Consider the following 25,952-nt stretch of genomic DNA (forward strand, 5'->3'; position numbering starts at 1 on the left):
ATCAATACAAAAATTGTTAAATCACCCTATATCTGTTGTTCAATCACCCTATATCAATACAAAAATTGTTAAATCAACCTATATCTGTTGTTCAATCACCCTATATCAATACAAAAATTGTTAAATCACCCTATATCTGTTGTTCAATCACACTATATCAATACAAAATTTATTAGTAAGGAAAAAAAGAAGACGGAAAAGGAGGAGAAAAAGATGATCATCATAATCTAAGAGAACTCACAGATGTAACACCTTATTACAGCAATGATCAGCAATCAGCTACTAAGGCCCAAAAGTGTTGATTTCTCAGCAAAGAAGAATAGGCTGCAGCAACAGTATCAGTAGTAGCAGAAGAAGAAGATGACGTTGTAGCAGAAGCAGAAGAGAAGTGACTCATGTTGTTCTATGGCTGCGAAGTCCGTTTTGTCCACTGCAAACCAACAAACAATGCATCATTATTATGGGATTCGCAAAAAAATTATTTAAAGTGCATTTTTGACCGAGCGAAGTCAGGTCTAAGATTCAAGTCGACGGTTTGGCATTTCTCTTAATGTTTAAATGTTTGTATGTTTATATGTTGTGCATTTACGGCGAAACGCGGTAATAGTTTTTCATGAAATTTGACAGGTATGTTCCTTTTTTAATTGCGCGTCGACGTATATACAAGGTTTTTGAAAATTTTGTATTTCAAGGATAATATAAAAGGAAAAAGGAGCCTCCTTCATACGCCAATATTAGAGTAAAAATCAGACTACATAATTATTCTTCATAAATCAGCTGACAAGTGATTACACAGATGTGTAGAGAAGCCAGTCTATTGCTGTATTTCCTTAGGGTCTATAGTTCCAATCAGGTACTTGTGGATGAGAATACTGCGTGAGGTCTACTGTTCACAGAACTACTAGTTAAAGTGCATTTCTAGACAGCAAACAACAACTGACACCTTTTTACAAACGGTCACCCTTCCAAAGGAAACCAGAGTGGTTGTCACTATTTGGAACCATAGACAAGAGTTCCAATAGTATAAAAATGATTTTTTTTTTTTTTGCTTTTTTATTGATGTAATTAATTTTTATTTCATATTGATGTATCTTATGTGTGTGTGTGTGAATAAATAAATAAATTGAATATAGTATTAATATGCAAAATTTCAAATTAATCAGTCCAGTATTTCAAACGTGATAATGCGTCATTCGTGAATTTCCTATCCCGTACGTGTTTAAGCCAATTCTTTTTTTTGTTATATTATAGAAAGATTTTAATGGTCTTATCATTAACAAGTTTTATTCCCTATCTATAGTACAATGAAGGAAAGAATTGGCTTAACGACTTACGGTATAGGAAATTCACGAATGACGCATCATCACGTCTTAACCACTCAACTTATTAAAGCTTTGAATTTGAATTTATTACTCTTTGCATGTACAACAATAAAGTTATTTGGCAATCGTCACATATTACAAAATGAAATTACATATTACAAAAATAAAATCACAACAAAAAGTCATTCATGTCATAAAAACACTTATCAGCCAGCCAGTCCAATTTTTTCTTGAGCTGCACTCTATTGTCAAGAACACAGTCATATAACCGCACCGAGCCCGTGCCGAGGTACGGCCGAGCTACGTCCGCGACACGGTGATGGAGGTAGGAGAACATACATATCCGTGCGACAGCCGAGCGGCAGCAGTGTCTCAGTTCTGTAGTGCTATTGTGCTCTGATTTCTGAATGTGTTAAACTGTTCTTAATAATATAACACTATTAAAGCTTGTTACATCCGATTTTAATTTATATTCAATTTTAAACTAATTACCTGTAGACGATGAGAAGCATAGTGCTGGTATATATTTCGGTGCATCACAATACCACAATCAGTCATCATGTATCGGAAATATATATCAGCAATAAAATTGTTATCTTCTGCCTTATGTATCTAAACGTAATTAGTTTTGAATTTAAAATTTAAGACACAGTCACGGGTTCCTTCTTTTATACTTTTTGTTGTTTATTTTATTATTTATCATATTATGTCTATTATAGCTTTGGCTTGACTTATTATTTGGTTATACTTTTACTTTTGGTTCAACTTATTTTCCGTTCAACCATATTTTCTCATCACTTTTTCACATCACACAGTTTATTACGGGAACAAATCTTTATTTCTTTAGTGAAATATATCATTTGTGAAGCAATCAGGAAGCAGTCTTTTGGGCTGGTCCCTAAACAAATTCAAGATGTCCTGAATCTTATAATAATTTATGCAAACTAATGAAAATTTATATGATTTGTTATTGTATCCACGTATAAATAAATAAATAAAATAATTTTCGCTACTGGTTATTAGTGCGTTAATTAGTATATGAAGTATGATTACTAATCGAAGAATACTACAATTTTATATGACATTTGCTAATGTTCACTTTCTTATATAAAGCTACTAACATATAAAAAAAATTAAACCTTCAATTATTTTTGCTAAACTTTGACAATCACTGTAACTGTAAAGGTGCGTACAGATATACGCGCCGCGAACATGAGCAATTCACTTTTAATCAGCTGATTATATCTGTATTTTTACAGAAACGGTAAGATACAGATATAAAAAGCTTGGCATCAGCTGATTAGAAGTGAGTTGCTCATGATCGCGGCGCGTATATCTGTACGCACCTTTAGATTAAGTGTCAGTCAATTTACAAGCGGCTTGTGCCAAGTTAGATACTTTGTGTGCAGGTAAACAGGTTTAATTTTAATTATGAAAAATCATATTAATATGGTAAAATGTTCAAAATAAATTTCAAATAATTATGGCAATAACTCTCGGAATTTAGGCAAACCTATATCAATACTGTACTAAATACAATATCTACTGAAAACGGCGATGGATAGCAAACAAACAAGAATCTTTAAAAAAGCAGCGCTTTGCTCTGTAGGGGATCACTCAACACAACAACAAAAAACTGAAGATACTGATAAATGATGCAGATGTAAAATATTTTAAAAGATAAAAGTATTACAAACCTTGAACTGTACATTCTCAGCTGAAGCAATTACAAACCTTGTACATTACTCTAAGCTGAAGCAATGCTTTCTATGTAAGCGTCGTTGATCAACATAATACATTTCATATAGCTTTTAGACATTTCTAATATGTGACACAATATAGATCCAGCAAATTCGCTTCACATGGAACTGTGAGGCTCATATTACACCAAGCCACCAGTGGGATGCCAGAGAGCAACCATTGGCGGCCGAATGTGAAGCAAGTTCAGACACCAGTGAGACACCAGCCGGCCGCCTAAATCTGGTGTCTCGGCTGGCGACCCTAGTTTAATTATCTATTTATTTATGAAAACCTGGAAGCAAACAGGATTTCTCCCGATAATTGCTTTCATAACACGATAAAAATTACAATTAATCACATGAGAATAATTTTGTAATGAGCGCAATAACAACTGATGCCCCGCGACTTGCTCGGACACTAAAACCGGAGCGACCCTTCTGGCGGCCTAATGTAATACGAGCCTTTAATGAGGTCCACATTATAATGGCAGTAGAGAAAGATAGGGAGAAAAGCGTTGCCGATTAACTGCCTTGCAACTGCCTTCTATAGAGGATAGCTGATACCGATATATCTGATTTAATATTAATGGTTTATTGTTATTAGATAATATTTCATCACATTTCATTCGTTTTCATGTCAAAAAATAACTACAGCTGAAGATGTGTTGGTTTCAACACGAAACTGCAGTCCTAAATACTAGTCTAATAATAATGTGAATGTTACAAAAAAGGAAAGTAATTTTGAAGGTAGGTCAATGACTGCAATGTTTTCAATATATTCAAGTAATATTGATGGTTTGAGATGGATTGCAAACCATAGAAAAGTAATTCAAAAGCAAATAACTGAACTTGGAAACAAAATCACAGCTATGATACATTTCATATGTATTGAATGAAAAATATTTTTCCTACAGATACCTTGAAAAGTGACTATTTGTGCACTGATTGCAGGCCGCAAAGAATCACTTTTCCGCACTAGTACGCAAAGTGAGTACTTTGCGTACTCCAGATTTGCAGCATGACAATGCAAAATAGTTAGTAGGTTATGTGGAGCACCAGTGCAGTAAAATCAAAATCAAGTTGGTAGCTGCACTGACTCATAGTGACTCCCGCCCACCTGACTCATGAATGGCAATGGAGAACAGCGTTGCCTTGCCTGCCTGCCATTATAAGTGCCGCCTTCATTATAGTCATTTCAATGCTTACATAACATAAAACCCCCTTCAAGCAGTCACATAAATTTTCAATTGAATTACTAATCATTATTATTCAATTTTAAATAAATTAAGGTTTTTATTAATAATAAAATTACACAGAAAAACATTTGATGGATTTCAGGGGATTTTACCCATAATTTCCCACTTTTCATATTTAATGGTAACTGTAGGAAAAATTTAATGTGAAATACGTGCGCAAAGTTTGTTTGCTGCACTCAAGAAACCATTCCGCCCTCGCCTACGGCTCGGGCGTAAACGTTTCTTTCGGTGCAGCAAACTGTCACTTTGCGCACTAGTTGCACAAATAACTATGAAGTGTCACAACCACTCGTTTGTTGAATTACAGTAGCGAAAACCTAGTATCAGTTGTTACACTATTCTCAATCCATGATCAGCGCTGTTTACTAGATAATTAAATAAACCAATCCAGGATAGTTTCTCCAAGTGGTTGTGTCAATTTCAAGTATTTTGAGACAAGACAAATATATGTCTATAAATTATTTAATTTATTCACCTTATTTGGAAATAAAATAAAGTTACCAACCAAAATAATAGACACAAACAGACATTGAACATTATTTAAGATTATCAGCATGTGAGCGTCAATTCACTAATTTATTACTGCACAAGAGGCTATGTAATAAATGAAATATCGGCTCAGTTTCTGACACAATTCTACATTAAATAGCATCATAGAGGAATTGGTAAGAAGAAAAACTCACTTAATATTACAAAATAATTCAAAAATTATAGTTTTTTTGCGAGATGTAGCAAGTCACTGGATATTTTCAATTGGTAAATGAGATAGATAATATTTTTAAAAAGTCGTTAGCGAACAAGCTCTCTTTGGCTCAACGGCGTTTATTGCTTTGGAAATTATGAATTCAATAAAATGAAAGAAAATATGTGGCAGCCAACAGCTAACTCAGCAGGCAGCTCCACAGCAACTCAAAAGGAGCCATCAATTCTGCAGCATTGCATTCGTCATGCCGGCACCACACTCTCGCCAAGTCGACGCTTGTCAAGCGGCTCGCTGTATACATCTATATGGTGGGATTGAAGGCGAGCGGTGGCATAGTAGCCATCCACACTCTCGCACTCGTTGTCATTCGTACGCACTTGACAAGAGTGTGGAAGCGGCATGATACATGTAAGATTTGCAGTACTTCATAGAATGAAGCTACTATTCAACTCACATGTTTTTCGGTAGTGTTTCATCAACATCACTTAGCTCCACATCACATTCAACAATTTATGAGCACAATATGTGATCCAGTTTTGTGATAGACTGTGTCACGTTATTATTTATATTTAAATAACGATTAGCCTCCTGCTTGGCATCAGTCGGTAAAGCATGAGATTTGATATAATTAGGTCGTGGTTTTCTAATAGTATTCAGTCTTAAAAAATCTTGATAGGCCTAGATATGGGCTTCTCCTATAACTCTTGTAATTCAATAAATAATAAATATATATATAAATATGATGCTTATACTATAGTGTTGAGGAATAAAAAATAAATTGCACACCATGAACGTTCATACATATATTAAACAAATAATGCAAAAAATAGATCGAGGCAAAAAATGTATAAAGAGCGATAAAAAAAAATATAATATAAAAATAGAACAATAATTGAAATCAGTAAAATATCACAGGCTAAACTTTATATTCTAGATTTATGGCACGAATCATTACCATGTGCCTTTATCTTAAAATCATATGCATTCTTTTGCATGTAGCTGCGATATGCACTTGCTAATACTTGTCGACTTGGACAATTCAATTAAAAATATGTGCTTTAAGATCAGCTTGATAAATTAGCCACTAATAATCCAAATATATATATATTAAAATCTCTAGTACTTAGTAGATTTATTTGTAGCGAATATATATTTTTATCTCAGGGTGCAAGATTCGGCACCTGACGGAATAGGTAGAGCCATTCATCTAGTGAATTAGAACTATAACAATTATCGCAAATTGTATTGCAAAATTAAATATTATATGCATATGTTTTATTAGCCTAGATTTTGTACTTCTTTGATTTAATAGAAATTTCTGAAATATTGATCTATATTTTTCTTTCAAATAAATACCTTTAATACTAATTTTACTTGCGCAAGTATTACTCTTATTAATTTCTCAATTTATAATAAAACCCTTTCGGCGAGCTAGCTTTGATCATCAGATTAATTCGAAGCACTAGGGCGCCCATCACTAATTCAAATTTAATCACTCACGTGTCGAAAATCTTCTTGTAAGCCGCCGATGTCGATCCAACTCCATGTGGTCCGGGAATATGGTAGCCGGAATCGTCTCCTCCAAGGGGTTATAAATTTATTTGAAATTGAAAATGACTTCTGCTTCACAATAGCATCACGAAGTCCTTTAAGAAATTTAATAATGTGATTTAACTTTAACTTTTACAAATCATTAGTAAGGTACTACGCTCTAAAATATTTGGGGTCCTCTTCTGGTGGCATTTGGTTGGCGAGTGCTGGTTCTTCTTTTTCAAGTTTTACAGATCCTCTTTCCGACTTTCAAATTAGCATAAAATTAAATATCTTAGTCCTCCGCCATTAGGTTCAAATAGATCTTACAAAAAAATGCCAAAATATTGCTTAGATTGTATGATTAATAATTTCTTTGCATTCGAGCCATATCGATAACATAGACTATACAAAGTTTTAACACAAAATCTAGTACATTTATATAAATATATAGAAATATTTTTGAATTGGCCTACAGTTGCCGCCTATTAACTGCCGTTTTACTATTGGTGCATGCAAATTTTATTCGGTATTCATGCGCCTGGTAACTCTTATTTCCTGAATACATTAAATTATTTTTATTTGGTTTTTTATTTATGCTCTTTACATGCTAGTTAATATTCTATACATTAATATTAATTCCATGCTACCTAATAATTAGCCACGTGGACAGGTGTTTTTTCACATTGCACACCATCTGATTGCAATAAGCTCTGCCAAGGGGTTTTGGTCAGATTCTACGTTCCTCGGTTTGATCGATCTCTAGGTCACCGATCCGTGAATACATGTACATAACCTCAATCTTCAAATATTTTATATAATAATCTATTTATGAGCAATAAACTTCCTTCAAATCCTTTTTAGGTTCTTGTACCATTTAGCCAGAACAAGCTGATGCTATCTAATCTTAGTTATTATCTATTTGGCGATATTAGCCAGTTACTTTATTTTCAGACCTATTACTGTTTCTGTTAGGGTTTTTTATCTGCCCAGATTTAATATTTTACAACTGCAAGGCCTATTACAAGCCTGCAATTAATATTCATAGCTCAATAGAAGAACAGAATACAATGTGAAGAGAGAGAGGTATGTTACAACACTCACCAGCTGTCAACAGCCACACTTGAAGGCTCTGGTCGATGACTCATGTCACATGAGGATGTCCTCCAGCTCATATCAGCATCGATGCATGGCACTGAGAAATGTTGTCATGTATCTCCAGCCCCAGCTATCTGGAAGAGTTCATCCAGTTCATCCCTACAGAAAATAATAAAAGCATTGAAATTCTGGAAAATTAACAATCACATCTAAAATAGTTTATTCGTTATCAGAAGATTAGTAACTTGAAAAACGGAAACAATCAGGTAGGCCTATTGTGAGGTCCACGTTATAATGTCAGTGATGGAAGATAGGAGAACAGTTTTGCCGATTCTCTGCCTTGTCACTGCCTTCTATAGAGGATAGCTGAAACCGGTATATCTGATGTAAATATCATTTGTTCATTCTTGTTTAAAATAATAAATTATATTTTCCTTAGAAACAAAACATTTTCCAATAATAAGTAATATTTTTTTATAATTTTGAGATTTTTTGAATATTCTGTCATTTAATTTTATTTCTACATTGTTAGAAAATTATCTGGCAAAATTACAGAGGTAGAAAAGGTTAGCGCTATCTGCTGTGTCGAATGATAGACAAGGATAGAGCAACACCAATGTTAATCAAATACATCCATTATAACGTGGACCTCACTATAAGGTGACCAGATTTTGGTGACCCAGCTGGTGTCTCAGTGGTGTCCCACTCGGCCGCCAATGGTTGCTGTCTGGTGACCCACTGGTGGTTGAATGTAATACGAGACTGAAAGCACAACCTAACTGGTACAGTAACGTCCACGTTATAATGGCAGTATTTGTGTAACATTGGTGTTGCTCTATCCTTGTCTATCATTCGACACAGCAGATAACGCTAACCTTTTCTACCTCTTTAATGTTACCAGATCATTTTCTAACAATGTAGAAATATTAATTAATTGACAGAATAATCTCAATTATAAAAAATATTATTTAATTATTGAAAATATGTTTTATTTTGACGAATAAAAAATCATTGATTATCTTAAACAAGAAGAACAGTTAATATTACATCAGATATACCGGTATCAGCTATCCTCTATAGAAGGCAGTGACAAGGCAGGAAATCGAAAACGCTGTCTCCCACCATTATAACGTGGACCTCACTGTGGTGAGGGGGCAACAAGTGGTCACCTGTCCAACGGCAGTACAAAACACTTGTAAATGTATTACAGCTAACATACACAGTTAATTACATTTGATACAAACATATATTTTGTATTATTAGTACGATAGTATACATATACTACTCCGTGGCGGCGCTGGTTAGCTATCGCTCAGGGTCAAAACATAGTGGTGCGTCGAAGGTAGCTGAGAGTGTTGATAATAGATAATAATGCATGTATCCAAGTGGCTGTCCTCAACTCTAACTTGGCTGCTCCACACATCTGAATACATGCATTACTTCTAAACACTCTCAGCTACATTCTCCGCTACCATCTACCACCGCTGCTCCACTATGTGCATAGATAATGCATAGATAAATCATTAGAATCGGAGACCAAAACAACATAAATGTGAGTTAATTGGGACAGGCGAAAAAGTTGTCAACCTTCCAATGGAAGTACAGAGTACTTGTTTAATGCACACAAAAGTCAGAGCACATTAATACTAACCAGGACCTGAACCGAAGCATCGACACTGTAAAGAGATTTATTCCATCAAGGAATAAGGATTTCATTCAGTATAAAATGCATAATATTCAATATGTTCAACATACAGCCAAGCGCATCATCACCGTTTGATCAAGTAACGAGCTGGAAGACCTTAGCGCTCTAATGCCTCCGCTACACTCTCGCCGAGTCGCTCGTCAAATGTCCAACGTCTCCGATCGACATAAATCGGAGCGAAGGTGGGCCGAGCGATGGCATAGTAGTCATCCACACTCTCGCGTTCGTCGCCATTCGTACAAACTCGGCGAGAATGGAGCGCCGGCATAAAACTATTTCTATCTTGAAAAACGTAGGCTACTTTAAAATAATACAAAAGTGAAATTGAGTAGTGGTAAGTACCTGTCAAGAGCCATACTTGAAAGCTGTGGTCCATGACAGGAGTGAATCAGTATGCCAAGCTGCACACTCCAACATTCCATGTCCTCACCACAACCAAACTGATCTCTCCATTCCTACAACATAGAATATGCGAAAACATTAACATTTTGAAAAATGCATCATCAAATTCAAATTGAGCTTGCGAAGAATACTAAAAAATGTATACTAGATTCATGAAATCTTAATAACATTTATTTAGATATGTATCATAAATTCATTAATTCAGAATGTATAAACCTTTATTTGGACAATTTATTTTATGAAATTGGGATGAAAAGAAGTTGGACTGTAGTCTGTTGATTGTAAATAATTATAAATAAATAAATAAAAATAATAAAGTCCAAAAGTATGGAGCAGCTAAAGAACTTCAAGATTAATTACATTTTCAACCATTTTTCACTTTATGACTCCGACTAGAAGGCTGACCTTGAGATGTTGGATGTGTTGTGTCTAGAGTTGACCCAACTCGTCCGACTAGACATCCAGCATCCCATTCACGGTCCAACGTGGAATCCAACATTGAATGTGGGGCCTCAAATTGGACAAGATATCGGGTAGTGAATGGACCGCTTTAGGTTCACGTTTGTAGAATCAGCCAATCTGTGAGCTTGCATAGAGAGAAAGTCTGCAACGGTGTTGCTGATTTGACAATGTGATACTCTAGAGAAAATATAGCATAAAAAGATATAGCATGGTTTGTAGAATTCATTCAAAGATTGGATGTTTTGAATCAAACTTTGGTGTTGTGTATCAAGTTGAAATGATACTGTATCATATTGTGTTGATCCTGTATCATTTTGTGATACTGCATCATTCAGGGTGATACCATGGAGAAAAGATAGAATAAGAAGATATCCCATGGCATAGGGCGTCAAGTTTCCAAAATTTCAGTGTTAACTCAAGCCGATAGTCCAAGTAGTTCTTTTTCGTGAAGCTTTTTGACGCTGGTAGTCTCTTAAGTCGGTGGAGCGGCGCGACGTGGAGAATTTTCGACCTGGAATTAAATACACCGTGATTCAAAAAGAATACCACAACTTTGAAAATCTGTATTCAATCAAGGAAACATAATAGAAACTTGGGTTGTAAATCAAAATGAAGAGTATTAAAATAAGTTTTTCTCCACTAGAAAACAAGTTCACAAATGTTCAATGTGACCCCCTCCAGACACTCGAGTGATATCAATACGATACTCGAACTCGTTGCACACCCTCAGTAGCATATCGGGCGTAACAGTTTGAATAGCTGCTGCGTTATTTCTTGTTTGAGCTCCTCACTGGTAGAGGCAGTCGATACACCTTATCTTTAACGTACCCTCATAGATAAAAATCGCAGGGGGTGAGGTCAGGGCTTCTTGGAGGCCAGTGATGAAGTGCTCTGTCTCGAGCTGCTTGGCGGCCTATCCATTGCCTCGGATAGTTTTCATTCAAATAGGCACGGATTCAATTTGTAGACTTGGCTGTTCCCTCAACTGGAAGAAGAAGCACGTGAATTCATATTCCAGCAGGATGGAGCACCAGCCCATTGGCACTCATCTGTCCTTGCCTATTTGAATGAAAACTATTCGAGGCAATGGATCGGCTGCTGAGCAGCTCGAGACAGAGCACTTCATCACTGGCCTCCAAGAAGCCCTGACCTCACCCCCTGCGATTTTTTTCTATGGGGGTACGTTAAAGATAAGGTGTATCGACCGCCTCTACCAGCTAACATTGAGGAGCTCAAACAAGAAATAACAGCAGCTATACAAACTGTTACGCCCGATATGCTACTGAGGGTGTGCAACGAGTTCGAGTATCGTATTGATATCACTCGAGTGTCTGGAGGGGGTCACATTGAACATTTGTGAATTGTTTTCTAGTGGGGAAAACCTTATTTTAATACTCTTTATTTTGTTTTATAACCCAAGTTTCTATTATGTTTCCTTGGTTAAACACAGATTTTCAAAGTTGTGGTATTCATTGTGAATCACGGTGTACATGTGATCAAGTGTATCTCCGTGCACTAGGAGCGCGGCGCGACCTGAGAGTTCTAATTTGAGGTTGTGATTAAGTGGCAGACGTGAGTGATTAATGAATCAGATGAAGAAATGTTTTTTTTGGCAGTTGTGGATGAAGCAGAGAAAGAGCAACTATCAAGGAAAAAATGAAAAAAATGTTGGTACATCACATTAACTTACCGTAATCGTAGGTAATTAATTAGAATGTGAACTGGAAGGCGACAGAACAGCAGGCTGTTTACTAAAGCAGAGGTCGGAAACAGCCGAGCCCTCACGAAGTTACGCGAGCGAAGAGAATTTCCGACCTGACCTCCGTGCACTAGGAGCGCGGCGCGACGCGGTCCGACCCCGAAAAGTCCAGAAACTTTTCGAAATCCGCGTCGCGCAGCGCTCCTAGTGCACGCTCTACTTAATAAGACACCACGCATTCAAGCCAAATATTCTGGAAGGTACAGATGATGGACAAGGGGGTCGTGGGAGGCCCCGGCTACAGTATCTGAGACAAGTGACGTGCTATGAGCTATGTACAATGGAGGAGAGTAGCAATGGACAGATTCGCATGGAAGGCTGCCAACCAATCAAACGATTCAGCTGAAACAAGAAGAAACTCCCCGTGTATATCAGCCTGCAACGTACACCTGATGCCATCACATTTGACCAACTGAACGGCTCAACTTTCCACTTGTTTTACTTTCTAAAAAAATGGTAAAAATAGGCACGTGATGAACTGAGATCGTGAGGGACTGAGACCCTTCCGGAGCAACGACAGGTAGGTGAATGGAGAGCCTGTGCCAGACTGCTTTGGCTCTTAACGATACAATAATTCAAGCTCAAATAGAGCAGTGAAGAAAACATAAACAACGAAGAATCATAGAAACAAGAACCTAACCTCAATAATACAAACAGCTGATTTTGCTTGAAGCCTTTCGCTGAAGACACATGAAGCTTGTATAACCTAAGCATGCTTGTACAAGCCTACAGAATCGTTAGTGGCCGGCCTCACAGGTATATTTTATTCATTATTTAAACAATATTATTATTCAGTTCAGTTTAATAGTAAATTCAGTTCACTTTAAAATTTCAATTTGACTGATTGAAGATATTATACTTCACATTGAATCAAATTCTATTAGCAATTCTGCTCAAGTGACGTATGAAACGTCACCTTAATTTGAATTAATTGTTCATTACAAGCTATATTGATTGCTACAGCCGCGCGGCTAGAATGTTAGAGTCGTCGCCAAGGCTGGCCACTAACGGTAGGACATGCATGATACACATCACATCATACATTGTTGTGTCATCAAAGCAAGACTTCGAGCAACATTTTTTAGGTTGGCTTTTTGTATCACCGATTTTTTTCTCCGCTGCTCTATTTGATTTTAAACTATTCATATATCATTTTAGTTTGTAATTTACAAGTGGTTTATTTATTGTTTTGTATGTTCATTTTATTTTAGCAGATTCTAGCATAAAATAAACGACAAATAACGATAAATAGACCACTGGAGAGTTACTAATCATATAGTGATACAAGTATAATCAAACGTAAAATCGATCAGCGAATAAGAATTGAAAATGAACTAAAAATCAAAAATACAAAACTCAGCCACTAAATACTTTGTTCTAAGTCTTTCGCTGGAGAGGCCAAAACTCGCCACTGCTCAAAGAAGGGCGACCATTCAGGCAAAACTTCTTGGGAGGGGTGAGGCTTTTGACCCTGCAGAGTTTCGGAGGGGCAAAAAGAAAAACCCAAGAGACCAGAGATTGGTGAAACTCCATGCACAAATGTGGGTCAAGAGGCTAAGTGGAGGGTGGCCGGGCGCTCTAGAGGCAGTTTGGCGTCCCCTCTCTCAGCGGAAGGACCTACAAAGAAGGCCAGGAGTGGAACTCACGTGGGTCACGAGGGCTAATCAGTCTGTCTGGAGAGAGTACCAAGCATATGACACTGGATTGCAACAAGCAACCAGGTGATGAATGGGATTTTAGTAAAGGGAAAGACTCCTGGTTCTTGTAAAGGACACAGGTATTGGTTTGCCTAACATACTAAGTGGGAACACAATAAGCTTCGGTTGACTTGTGGGGTTCTTTGAACCTTTGGATCCTTGAATCCGTCCCTTCAAAAACAACAAGTCTTTCGCTAATGACACAACATGTACGACGAGCATGTATGTGCACACGTGTTCAACACACTTGTCCTGTCGTTAGTGGCCAGCCTAAGGAATTGCACCTTAAGGGCCTCCCAAGGCCGGGTCGCAATCAAATCAATCAGTTCACAAACATAATATTGAATAATAAAATATATCAATTCAAATAAAAAATCTAACTAATTTACTTCTAAAACTAATTACTTTCAAAAAGCAATGACAGAAGGCTAGCAACAGGAATTTGTCCTGAATCGAATCATCACTAATTTGCAGTAGGTAAACTCGATTAGACCGAATATCTGGTTACATCAATTCAGTCTATTCTTCAAATGATCTAATGCAAATAAGGATGAGATCAAAACGCCTATTCCCTTCAAGATTGCAGCATTCTGAAATCACTTATCTAATCTTAAAAATCTAGGTGAGTATGTGTGACACTACAATATTAAACTACACATTTACTACCATCTACTCTATATAAATGAGCCGAAAAATATCAATATAGAATCTATTTTCATTGAATTATAATCATTCATTATATAATTTCATTTGAAAATTAGTTATCAGTGAACACGAATAAAATTTTTGCTTGTTCGCGTGGGTGATGGAAAGTGAGAGGGTGAATTATGAGATCAAACATCCACGTCTATTCGATGGAATTCGAATCCGTGACCAGGTAGCACTAGCAGGCTGAAGGGTGCAACTCGGCTATCTGGCCGTCAAGTTATTGAAAATAAAAGCCATTATATACCGGTAAATATAAATGAATAATTTTTGATTAGCAACCAATTTATGACTGGTTTATGCTTCTTAAACTTATTATTATTATAAGTTAGTGGGATTTAATTCATATTATCATTGTACGGTCAGAATATTCCAAAATACCACCAACTTGCTCCATCAACGCAAACAAAACACGGGGTTCATTCTTGGTTCAAGATCTGAATAATAGGAATCAAATCAATCTAACAATTAAATATTTTTAAAGTTGGTGTAGGCCTAGCATTAACATTTTTCAAGCAGAAAATTAGAAATCGACAAAATATTGCATCAACAACTTTGATTTAAGCCTAGGTTATCGTAAACAAGACTTCAATTATGATATTTATTACTTACGGAGTTTTAATAATTAGCCGACAAGATAAAGCGTGTTTACCTCCAAATTTTGTAGTTTTATTTACACAAATACACAAAAAAATAATATATTGGACAAAATTGACACAGATCCACACTCAAGAAGCAAGAACTAAGGTCTATAAAATCCGAGATGGCGATTTTGCAATGCATCATGGGATTGTGTCATGACCGCATCTAGCGGTAGAAAATGAAACTAAGTTTCAGTTTGGAACGAAATTCGAAAATTGACATCAAAGTGTTGGACGAAGAACTTTATCAGTTTAAAAAGTATTTTGGACTATTTAAACGCTAAAAATTAATAGAATTCATGGAATTATATTTACTAACTAATATTAAATTCCCAGAAATGAATAAAATAATCTTAAAACTGAAAATTAACACAATCTTTTACAAGGGACCAACCAAAATTCAATGAGCATACGTACGAACAACTTGATCAAAATTAATCAATTAAAAAGATAATTCTGGACGAATCAACCCTCAAATTGTTGATAGTCCATTTAAAACATGATAGCTGATCATATTTGAGCGTCAAACATATAAATTGATGAGAATTAAACAATCATCTAAACCCTCAAACATCTTTTAAATTGATGAGAATTTACTTCAAAAATTCATTGCTGGTAATAAACATATTCAACTATAAATTACTGCTTAACAATCAATTTTATAGTGAAACGATATTACAGATTATTTGTTGTAGATAATGCTATGATCTACAGTTTTTGTCCTGTGCATTTTTTTGATTAGAACAACCGTTGAGTTGGTATTTCGAAAAAATTCTGCTGGTACTATTATCTCAATCATGAGTTCTTAAGGTGCGTACAGATATACGCGCCGCGAACATGAGCAATTCACTTTTAATCAGCTGACTATATCTGTATTTTTACAGAAACGGTATAAGATATAGATATAAAAAGCTTGGCATCAGCTGATTGAAAGTGAATTGCTCATGTTCGCGGCTCGTAAATCTGTACGCACCTTTATGCTTACCTCGTAGGATGTATCTCAATAATATTATACGGTATACTGTACCTAACTTACAACCTACAATGATGGTTTATTTTTTTAACAAGTTATGCAATGATTAGATTTTGTCTTTTGTGTTATATGGCTGGCTGACAATATAACTTTAATAATTTATCTATTAGTAAAATTACTTGAAAATAAATTACTTTTCAAAAGCGATCAGAATCAAACTCTGTGTTGGATATAGCGTGTGTTAAAGAATACAAACTGATAAATTGAATTACTGTGTATATATTTCAAATTGTACAAAAAGCAAATATATTTATGGCTAATTTTACAAATAACTATTTACAATAATTTAATATTCAATACATCTATCAAATCCTCATTGCTTTTTCCTGCTCACAAATAGCTCAAAAATACTCTCCGACTTATTTAGAAAACTATAAATTGTTTGATAAAACAATCTTATCCATTATATTATGCAATGCACAAGATTTTTATATTGTATTGTTGATTGCATTTTTGTTAGGTTTATATTCAAAAGTAAACTGAAGTGTAATTTTAAAATTGTCAAGAATTCCAAAAATATCAAGAATATTTACTGTAAGGTAATACATGTTACAACAGTGACAACAGTATAAAGAATGATACTATAATATTGATGGATTTTCTAACATTAAAGTGATAAAACTTAATATTGACAAAAAATGCAATCCTCAATAACATTTATATTTTATTGTTCCAAATTATACTTATTTCTATTTTTTCAATTCCTTTTCAATCCAAACTGAAAGGCAAGTATTAACATCACCAGAGAATAAATATCTAGTTAGTATTTGTACTTTCTTGTATCTATTCTTTATCTAAAAATATTTTATGAGTTTTCTCAGAGTTCTCTTCATGTGATCATTGTATTGTAATGAAATATGAGCATGTCTTATGTCAGTTTCATATTTTTAGGTGGCATCCGAACCAGGGAAAAGTGTGTCTGAGAGCAGAAGTTGATCTAGTCAATAAGCGGTCACCCGTCCACCGGGAATACCGTGCGTTTGTCACTTACATGGTCTGATTTAAATTTTAAGGTGAATCAAGAAAGACCAAATACTTCCTGATTTATTCTCAAATTCACTACAAATATATAAATCTACCATTGGAATGCCTATACTACATACATTATATGGCTCAATAGATAAACTATCTATTGTATCCAAAAAAGTATATCAAATAAAACTTTACAAAGATGCAAGAGTTTAAATTAATAGTCTAGTATTTTTCCGTACCGTAGGCAAAAATGATTATCTAATAAATAAATAAATCAGATGGATATTTATTAAAATAAGCGTAATCCTAATAAAAATATTCATTTTTTGCACTCTACATAGTTGAGATAGCTTAGGCTGAATGAGGAGCAATGGTTGTTATTTATTATGAACACTGAGTGCCAGTTGCACAAAATCCGGTTAGATTCTAATCGTGATTTATTCCACGAGAACCAATCAGAGATGCCGTCTTTTCAATAACACCTTCTCTGATTTGTTCTCGTGAAGTTAATCACGATTAAAATTTAACCGGCTTTTGTGCAACCGGGCCTAACAGTTTGAAGTAAATCTTGCCAAAGTAGTATAAACAGGCTTGGTTGGGTTGCACAAAAGCCTGTTAAACGTTAACCATGATTGAATCACACGAGAACCAATCAGAGAAGCTTCCGTTTCAAAAAAAGCCTTCTCTGATTGGTTCTTATGGTATTCAATCATGATTAAAATTGACAGGCTTTTGTACAACCGGGCATTCGTCTTTCAAATTGAGTTGAATAAATAATATATTATCAAATACAAAACTAAAATCTATGTTTTTATTGCTTGAGGCCGTATGCACCATATCAATTCAAATTGAGTCAGATCAGTTGGTGGTTTAAACTCGGAATGTAGCCCAGATTCGACTAAAGCTACATCATGTCAACTTTATAACATACATATATTATAAAAAGGAATGTATAAAAATTAAGTACAGTAGAAATTTTCAGAATCTTACATTGAAAAGTATTCACTATAAAAGCATGAAATCAAATAAATATACTTATTTTACAACACTTCTGAGCAAAATGTTTCAAAGTATAAAAAAGACAGATTAACAAATTTGATTATGACACGTATAGAAAATAAATAAAAAAGGAATAAAAAGTCCATATATAAAATAATACTTATGTATAAAAGTTTGATTTATAATACTGATAAAAATATCATCGATAAAAAATATCACAAGTGGGAATGATTTAGTGGACGAATTTAGAGAAATATATAAAATTCATTCAAATTAGAATGTTTGGAATAAACAACCAATAAAACTAATAAATGCAAGACAGTACGATGATTAAAATTAAAAAAATAATAATCTATTACTACATGGAAACAAACTAATATTATGGAAATGAAAGTATTTGTAGAGATTTCTAGTAGATTATATATCTTTGATCCAAAAATGTACAATATTTATGTCTAATATACGAGAATAACATTAAATTCTCTTTCTTACCCTAATGTGTGTTTTGTCTTTATTCATTGGCATTAACTCAATGAGAAAATTGGAACTAAAATTACTATAAATTGGTTTCAGCTTTATCCGTCAAATTTATCAAAATATGTATTATTATATATTACTATTTGATGAAATTTTCTATCATATTCTCACTCATTAGGTGCTTTTGTTTTAATTTAAAAAAAAATCGAAATACATCCCAATCTTTATAATAAATTACACATTTAAAGGCCCCTTGCAATCACATATTTTTCGATTTTTTAAAGAAAAAAATAAGTTAGATTTTGTCTATAAACTACATTTTAAGTTAATACATTACTACACAATATCTATTATAAATATATGAAGGGAATATTATTCATTCTTTAGAAAAATCTATATTGAAAATTTCAAGAGACCAGCTCTTTGATTTGTGATAAAATGTATTGTAGTTTGAAATCTACTCTTAACTATGAAGTCTCTAATGATAAACTCTAGCTTGGAAAAGATATGATTTTGTTCAAATTTGTAGTTTGAAAAAATAGTTGAGTTCTCAATATCAACATCATTATTATTAGTAGTAAATAGTTATTAGTTCAAATCTACATTAGAGCTAACCCAATTTCTAGAACAGATTTAGCTGAAACCAAAATAAAAATAGACATCTAAAAATCTACACTAATTTCACTACTTTACAATACAGATGAAATACACAATTTTCCTCAAACATTTACAAAAATAAAGCTATACATCAATAAAATTCAAGCCAAATTGAACTGATACACATAAGTTCTTATACAAAATTTAAAAAAAAAACATCAATATCTATTATTACTAAAATAATATTCATTACTTTATCTACTTCAATAGAATTAGTTTGAAAACACAATAATTCGATGATAGAATTGTGCTACAATAATAAGTTTAGAGTTGTAAAATTCTTTGATTAATGTTTTTAAAATTGTACTACAATAGTTATTTGTGCAACTAGTGCGCAAAGTGACAATTTGCTGCACCGAAAGAAAACGTTTACCGTTCGCCGTAGGCGAGGGCGGAATGGTTTGTTGAGTGCAGCAGAGGAACTTTGCGCACGTATTTCACATTAAATTTTTCCTACAGTTACCATTGAATATGAGAAGTGGTTGATTATGGGTAAAATGATGGCTGAAATCCATCAAATGTTTGTCTGTATAATTTTATTATTAATAACAATTTCAATTCATTTCAAACTTCATAATCCAATTGAAAATTGATAATCGATAATTTATTCAAATTAAAAAATTAAATTAACCCAATGAATTTGAAAATTTGAATAATTTTGAGTAAATCTTAATTTCTGAATAATTTTTCAACCAATCAATATGGATGAAAAAAACTATATTTGAAATAATGAATAATTAATAATATTCAAAATGTTTGATTTGATGAGTTCTCATTTTTATTTATTTGAAAATCAGAAAAAATGTAGATAGAACAAATTGACATTCAAAATACACGCCAACAATGTCAACAGCTGATTGGGATGGCTGCAAGATAATACGCAAAGTAATACTTTGCGCACTAGAGCGGAAAAGTGATTCTTTACGTTCTGTAATCAGTGCAGGAATGGTCACTTTTCAAGGTAACTGTAGGAAAATAATATTTTTGAATGAAACAATTTAATTATATATTAGAATATTCTATACAGTTGAGATCTTAAGTACAACAGTGCCGTGTGAATATGACTAAAGTTTTCAAGTTCTATTTATAAACTCAATTTAAAGCTCAAGCTTACGATTTAAATTCAAATACTGGCTTTGGAATGTGTGTTTTACGATAAATGCGTCAAATTTGAACTAGATTATGATGAAAAATTCATGAAATTTGAACTTATTTATGAAGAAAATGCATGAATCGTATGTATGGCAGGATGTAGCAAGATATGTATGTACAGAATATGATCTGAATTAAATATAAATTTGAAAAATATGTACAAATGATTGATGTCACGATATGATTGAACTAGGTCAGTCATTGGAGTCTTCTCCTCATACAGGGGTTTCACTCGTATCTTTCCTGTAGAAAAAACGAAAAACATTCATTAGAAATATTATAATAAATTGTTGAATCAAAACAATTGAATTTCAAAGTACGTACAAAATAAGAATTGACTGCAATTTGAATTGTAAATTGAGTGTGTAATTGAAGAATGTTAAGGAGCGTACAGATATACGCGCCGCGAACATGAGTAATTCACTTTTAATCAGCTGATGCCAAGCTTTTTATATCTATATACATATAATCAATCAATCTCTCTCTCTCTCTCTAATAGTCCACACAACAGCTGTTTTCTCACTAATAAGTAAAGGTGCCTACAGATTTACGCGCCACGAACATGAGTAATTCAATTTTAATCAGCTGATGCCAAGCTTTTTATATCTATATATTACCGTTTCTGTAAAAATACAGATATAGTCAGCTGATTAAAAGTGAATTGCTCATGTTCGCAGCGCGTATATCTGTACGCACCTTCAAGTGATACATAACCTAGCTACATTTGGTCTGTTCTTGTATAAATTAGAATTGGAACCGTTTTGGGCTTATAAGCCTGTGGCAGTACTTTTCTGTGAGTTCTGTAGTTCTGAATGATTAAATAATTAAATTTAAATCTATCAATCAACTGTCATCATTCTGCGTTTCATTGAAATAATATTTCAAAAACACTTGAAACCTTAAATGAAGTTTCCTCAATATTTATATTTCTCTCTATAGTGAAGTCCACATTATAACGGCAGTGTTTGATTTGCAATGGTATTGCTAACCTTGTCTATCATTCAACAAAGCGGATAGCGTTATCTCTTTCTCGCTTCGCTCTGTTGCCAGATCGTCTTTTAACAATGTAGAGATATATTTAATTAACAAAATATCCATCCTCAATCATGGAAATTTATCAATTAATCATTGAAAAAATATTTTTTTGACGAATAAAGTATAAATTATTAGACTATTTCAAACCTATTTAATAATTAACTAACAAAATATTTCATCTTAATTATGAAATTATTGAAAAATATAATTTCTTGCTTAATGAAATATAATTGATTGTTTTAAATGAGAATGAACAGTTAATATTACATCAATAAACCTGTATCAGCTACCGTCTATAATTAATTTTTATTAATTAATATTAATATGAATTGTAGTTTGTTTCTAACTAAGACAAATTGTTAGACTATTGTCTTGATGCTTAATTTTATATCATAATTTCTCTTTTATTTCAGAAGTGTTGTATTATTGTTATTGTTTTTTGACGTGCTCATGCAATGTAAAGTTGTTCTGGCAATAAAGAATCTTGAATCTTGAGTCTATAGAAGACATTGACAAGACAGAGGTTCGGCAACATTTTTCTCCTATCTTCCTCCACTGCCATTATAACGTGGACCTCACTACAGAATAAAATCGTATTTCTATACTACATAGCATAGACAATAATTGATATTAGTATGCCAATAATATATACTTCTATTATATTGTCAACCTTATATAAACTTCTAATTTAAGGTTTTAAAATAAAAGTATGTTGTCCTATCTGCGTTCTATTGCAGTGTATGTTTTACTTTGTTTCAAAAAAGCTCTTCATTCTATTTATAAAATAGAATTATAGTACCCTTTGAAATTGATAAAATAATAGATTAAGAATACATAACAACTAGTTTCAGTGTTCAGACCATCGTCAGGTTTTCAATAAATATCTGGTTAGCTGAGAAAAAAGAATACCATTGTTACTTATGGGACTGTTCACACTAATGGTATTTTAATGGATTTTTTTTAGAAATGCAAGGATTTAGTGATGAAAATGTTGAGATGCCAAGTTAAAAACAGTGAGATTTGATTGGTTTTGAATACAAATTAAGTGGTGTAACATCACATACAACAGATTTATGATATAAAAAGGCACTTGTAAAATTTATTTGGTTCGGAATCTACTTACCAGGTCATCCTCACTGTAAGCAAGAACATAGATTTTAGATTTTATTTACTTGTGTTTGATACATACACATTATTTGAGCATTAACTTTTGATGAACTTAAACTCTTATTTATTTGGAAATTGAAAATTCAAGTACCCTTTTTAGAAACCTTTTGTTTTTTCACACCAAGTTAAAACATATTATTGCCATTTCCATTCACTGATTTGGAAATGACATTAATATGTTGTGAATATAAAAGTTTTTTTAAAAAAGGATACTTAGTGCCGGTTGCACAACAGCTGGTTAAATTTTAACCGTGATTAATTCCACGAGAACCAATCAGAGAGGCGTCTTTTCAAAAACGCCTTCCCTGATTGGTTCTAGCGAAATTAATCACAGTTAAAATTTAACCGGCTGTTGCACAACCGGGTCTTAGATTTTCATATTTCAAAGACATTTGAACATTTCATGCATTGTATTAACTTATTTCTTAGTATCTTCAATCTATGACTAGTACTATTTTGATCTACTATTATCTGTATTATCTATTATTATGTATTATGTATTATCTGTTATTAGTGGTTTCGGTTTCTCATTATAAAGATTAGTTCTACAGTGAGGTCCACGTTATAATGGCAGTAATTGGTTAACATTGGTGTTACTATCCTTGTCTATCATTCGACAAAGCAGAAAGCACTATCCTTTTCTAGCTCCAAATGTAATTGCCATATCTTTTTGCACTATGTAGGAGTATAATTAATTGACAAAATATACATTCTTAATCATGGAAATTTATCAATATTAGTCATTGAGAAAATATTTCCTTGAAAAATGATATATAATTGATTATTTTAAGCCAGAATGAACAGTTGATATTACATCAGATATAGCGGTATCAGCTATCCTCTATAGAAGGCAGTGGCAAGGCAGAGAATCAGCAACGCTCTTCTCCTACCTTTCTCCACTATGATTATAACGTGGACCTCACTAAAGATATGGTGAACTTCTAGTGCCGGTTGCACAAAAACTGGTTAAATTTTAATCCTGATTAATTTCACGAGAACCAAAATCAGAGAAGCCGTATTTTTAAAAAGGTCTTCTCTGATTGGTTCTCGTGAGATTAATCACGGTTAAAATTCAACCAGTTTTTGTGCAACCGGGCCCTAAAGACTGTGAGATATTACTTTTAACAGGAGAAACCCATTTCTTCTTCCACAGTTTGTAGCATAGACACAGACGGACATCCTGCGCACAATTGGATGCGCCGTGTCATTTTGCTTCAAGTTCTTGTGATGAAAATATCTCTGTAACATACACTAACCAATATACCTGATGACCAGTAAACGACTTGCAACATTGCCAGGCAATAGCTGGAGGGGAGTGTTGCCCTCTCACACAGACACAAAAGAAGGAGAATGCTGCTTGGTAGTGGGAGTGATTAGTGAAGGATAGAGCATCGGACCTCTCCGTCTTCGAGAAAGAGCCGTGTTAAAAGTAATTTCTCACGGACTTTAGTATTAATTTTATTTAAAAGTAACTTAGAATTAATATAAATTATTTAAACCAGAACTCACTCAGTCTCAGATATGTCGGGACACTGGAAGTCATGCGGATGCATGAGGAGGGGACTGGGCGAAGATGGTGGCATCATTTGATGCGATCCCATTAAGGGGAGCTGTTGGTGGGGAGACGCCATTAGAGGGAGCTGTTGATAGGAGGCCGCCATGAGGGGGTCATTGAGCTGACTATGACTGTGACTGTGACTGCTGTAGGGGTCTCTGACTGTGACTTAGTCCAGTTGTGCTGCAGTGGTCTTCTTCAGCTGGAAAAGTCACACAGAGTGATTTAGTCAACATTAATAAAAATAGTATATTACGCTACAAGCACAGAAAGTTAGTGTTCACGGTATGAGGATAGTTTCCCGGGCGAGGCTTGCCGAGCCCGGGAATATGTTATCTGAATACCGTAAACATCTTTCTGAGAGAGTCGCGTACGATATTTTTCGCCACACTACAGGTATAGCTGACGCCAAAAAGTTAGGCGGTTTCGTGGGTCTCTTGTGGGTCCCAACAGCTGATGTTGTCAAGTAGAGTTGTCATCTAACTTGGCTTAGGTGATGATTTTTAAATCAAAAGAGACAATAAATAGATGCATTGCATCGGCTGTGAGTAGGTTACACCATGTGACCCACGAAGCCCCCTAACTTTTTTGGCATCAGCTATATAAGAATAATAAATCGAATAAGAATGTTTTATGAGGGGGGGGGAAACTTTGATGTTTCATATCTCAAGAACCAGACGTCGTAGGATACTCAAAGTGGGGTGGAAATTTCCGATCTCACCCTCCTGAACACAATGCACCATATGGCACAGTTGTCCAAACATATTTTCAAAAAGCGGCCGGAAAGGGTACTCTTTCCAGCCTTAGCCGGAAAGAAGCATGTTCTTACGTCAGACGAGAGTCGTCTTCCAGATCTACTTAGGGACTGGAAAACAGCTGCTTTCTGTGCAGTGTGGCGAAAATTACTTTTTATTTGCAAATGAACAATGAAACACGTTTCATATTAGAAAGCATATAACTGCTGAACAATATAAAATTAAGCTTAAACTTGATTCTTGATTTATGGTACAGTGGACCTCTTCAGCTAAAATAACAGAGCAAACTTTGAACACGTTTTCTTGGTACCATTATAGAGGACAAAATCAATCAATCATTTATCCATACAATTACTGCAATGATCTATAATCACATATATCATAATCTGAAAGAGAAGAGGACCAAGCTTACGGTAGCTTATACTATTCCTCTTTCAAATTTTAATTGGAATCAATTCCAAAAGGTTATGTGTATGTCAGTGACGCACTTTGCATTTCTAGTCCGAGAATACTTCTTGAGAATAATTGAAAAATGATAGCAATTTTGGAATAATTTAGTAATGCTGTTTGAAAGCCGAAAAAACACTTGAAAGCTTAATAATATTACAATTGTTGATCAATGAGTGCAATTTGAAAGTTTAAACTGAATTTAATCAGCTGGTGGATTAATCTCAATATGTATCACATTAAAACTAGTAGTTCTGTGAACAGTAGACCTCACGCAGTATTATCATTCACAAGTACCTGATTGAAACTATAGACCTTATGGAAATACAGTAATAGACTGGCTTCTCCACACATCTGTGTAATCACTTGTCAGCTGATTTATGATGAATAATTCTATAGTTTGATTTTTACTCTAATATTGGCGTATGAAGGAGGCTCCTTTTCCCTTTTATATTATCCTTGAAATGCAAAATTTCCAAAAACCTTGTATATACGTCGACGCGCAATTTAAAAAGGAACATACCTGTCAAATTTCATGAAAATCTATTACCGCGTTTCGCCGTAAATGCGCAACATATAAACATCAAGAGAAATTCCAAACCGTCGACTTGAATCTTAGACTCCTGCAATTTTCTCAGAAATGAGACTCATGTCAGTTGATAGGGCTTATAAATAGCTATCTAG

At 34.1% G+C, this 25,952-nt stretch overlaps 1 protein-coding gene and 1 long non-coding RNA gene across 2 annotated transcripts in view; both read right to left on the minus strand.

Annotated features, from left to right (window-relative positions):
• Positions 1-205: 205 nt before the first annotated feature.
• Positions 206-9,831, minus strand: LOC120354023. Its single transcript, XR_005572779.1, has 3 exons — positions 9,696-9,831; positions 7,655-7,807; positions 206-430 (listed from the first exon to the last, which is right to left on the minus strand). It is a non-coding gene; the product is annotated as an uncharacterized LOC120354023 (long non-coding RNA).
• A 10,212-nt stretch (positions 9,832-20,043) lies between these two features.
• LOC111059010 (protocadherin-like wing polarity protein stan) overlaps positions 20,044-25,952 on the minus strand; it is an 84,649-nt gene continuing 78,740 nt past the window's right edge. Inside the window, 2 exon segments of the mRNA XM_039439842.1 lie at positions 20,044-20,552; positions 24,021-24,268. Of these exon segments, the coding sequence (XP_039295776.1) occupies positions 24,192-24,268 (77 nt within the window). The 3' untranslated portion in view covers positions 20,044-20,552; positions 24,021-24,191.

The sequence above is a fragment of the Nilaparvata lugens genome, chromosome 13 (genome assembly GCF_014356525.2).
Source record: "Nilaparvata lugens isolate BPH chromosome 13, ASM1435652v1, whole genome shotgun sequence".
Taxonomy (NCBI): domain Eukaryota; kingdom Metazoa; phylum Arthropoda; class Insecta; order Hemiptera; family Delphacidae; genus Nilaparvata; species Nilaparvata lugens.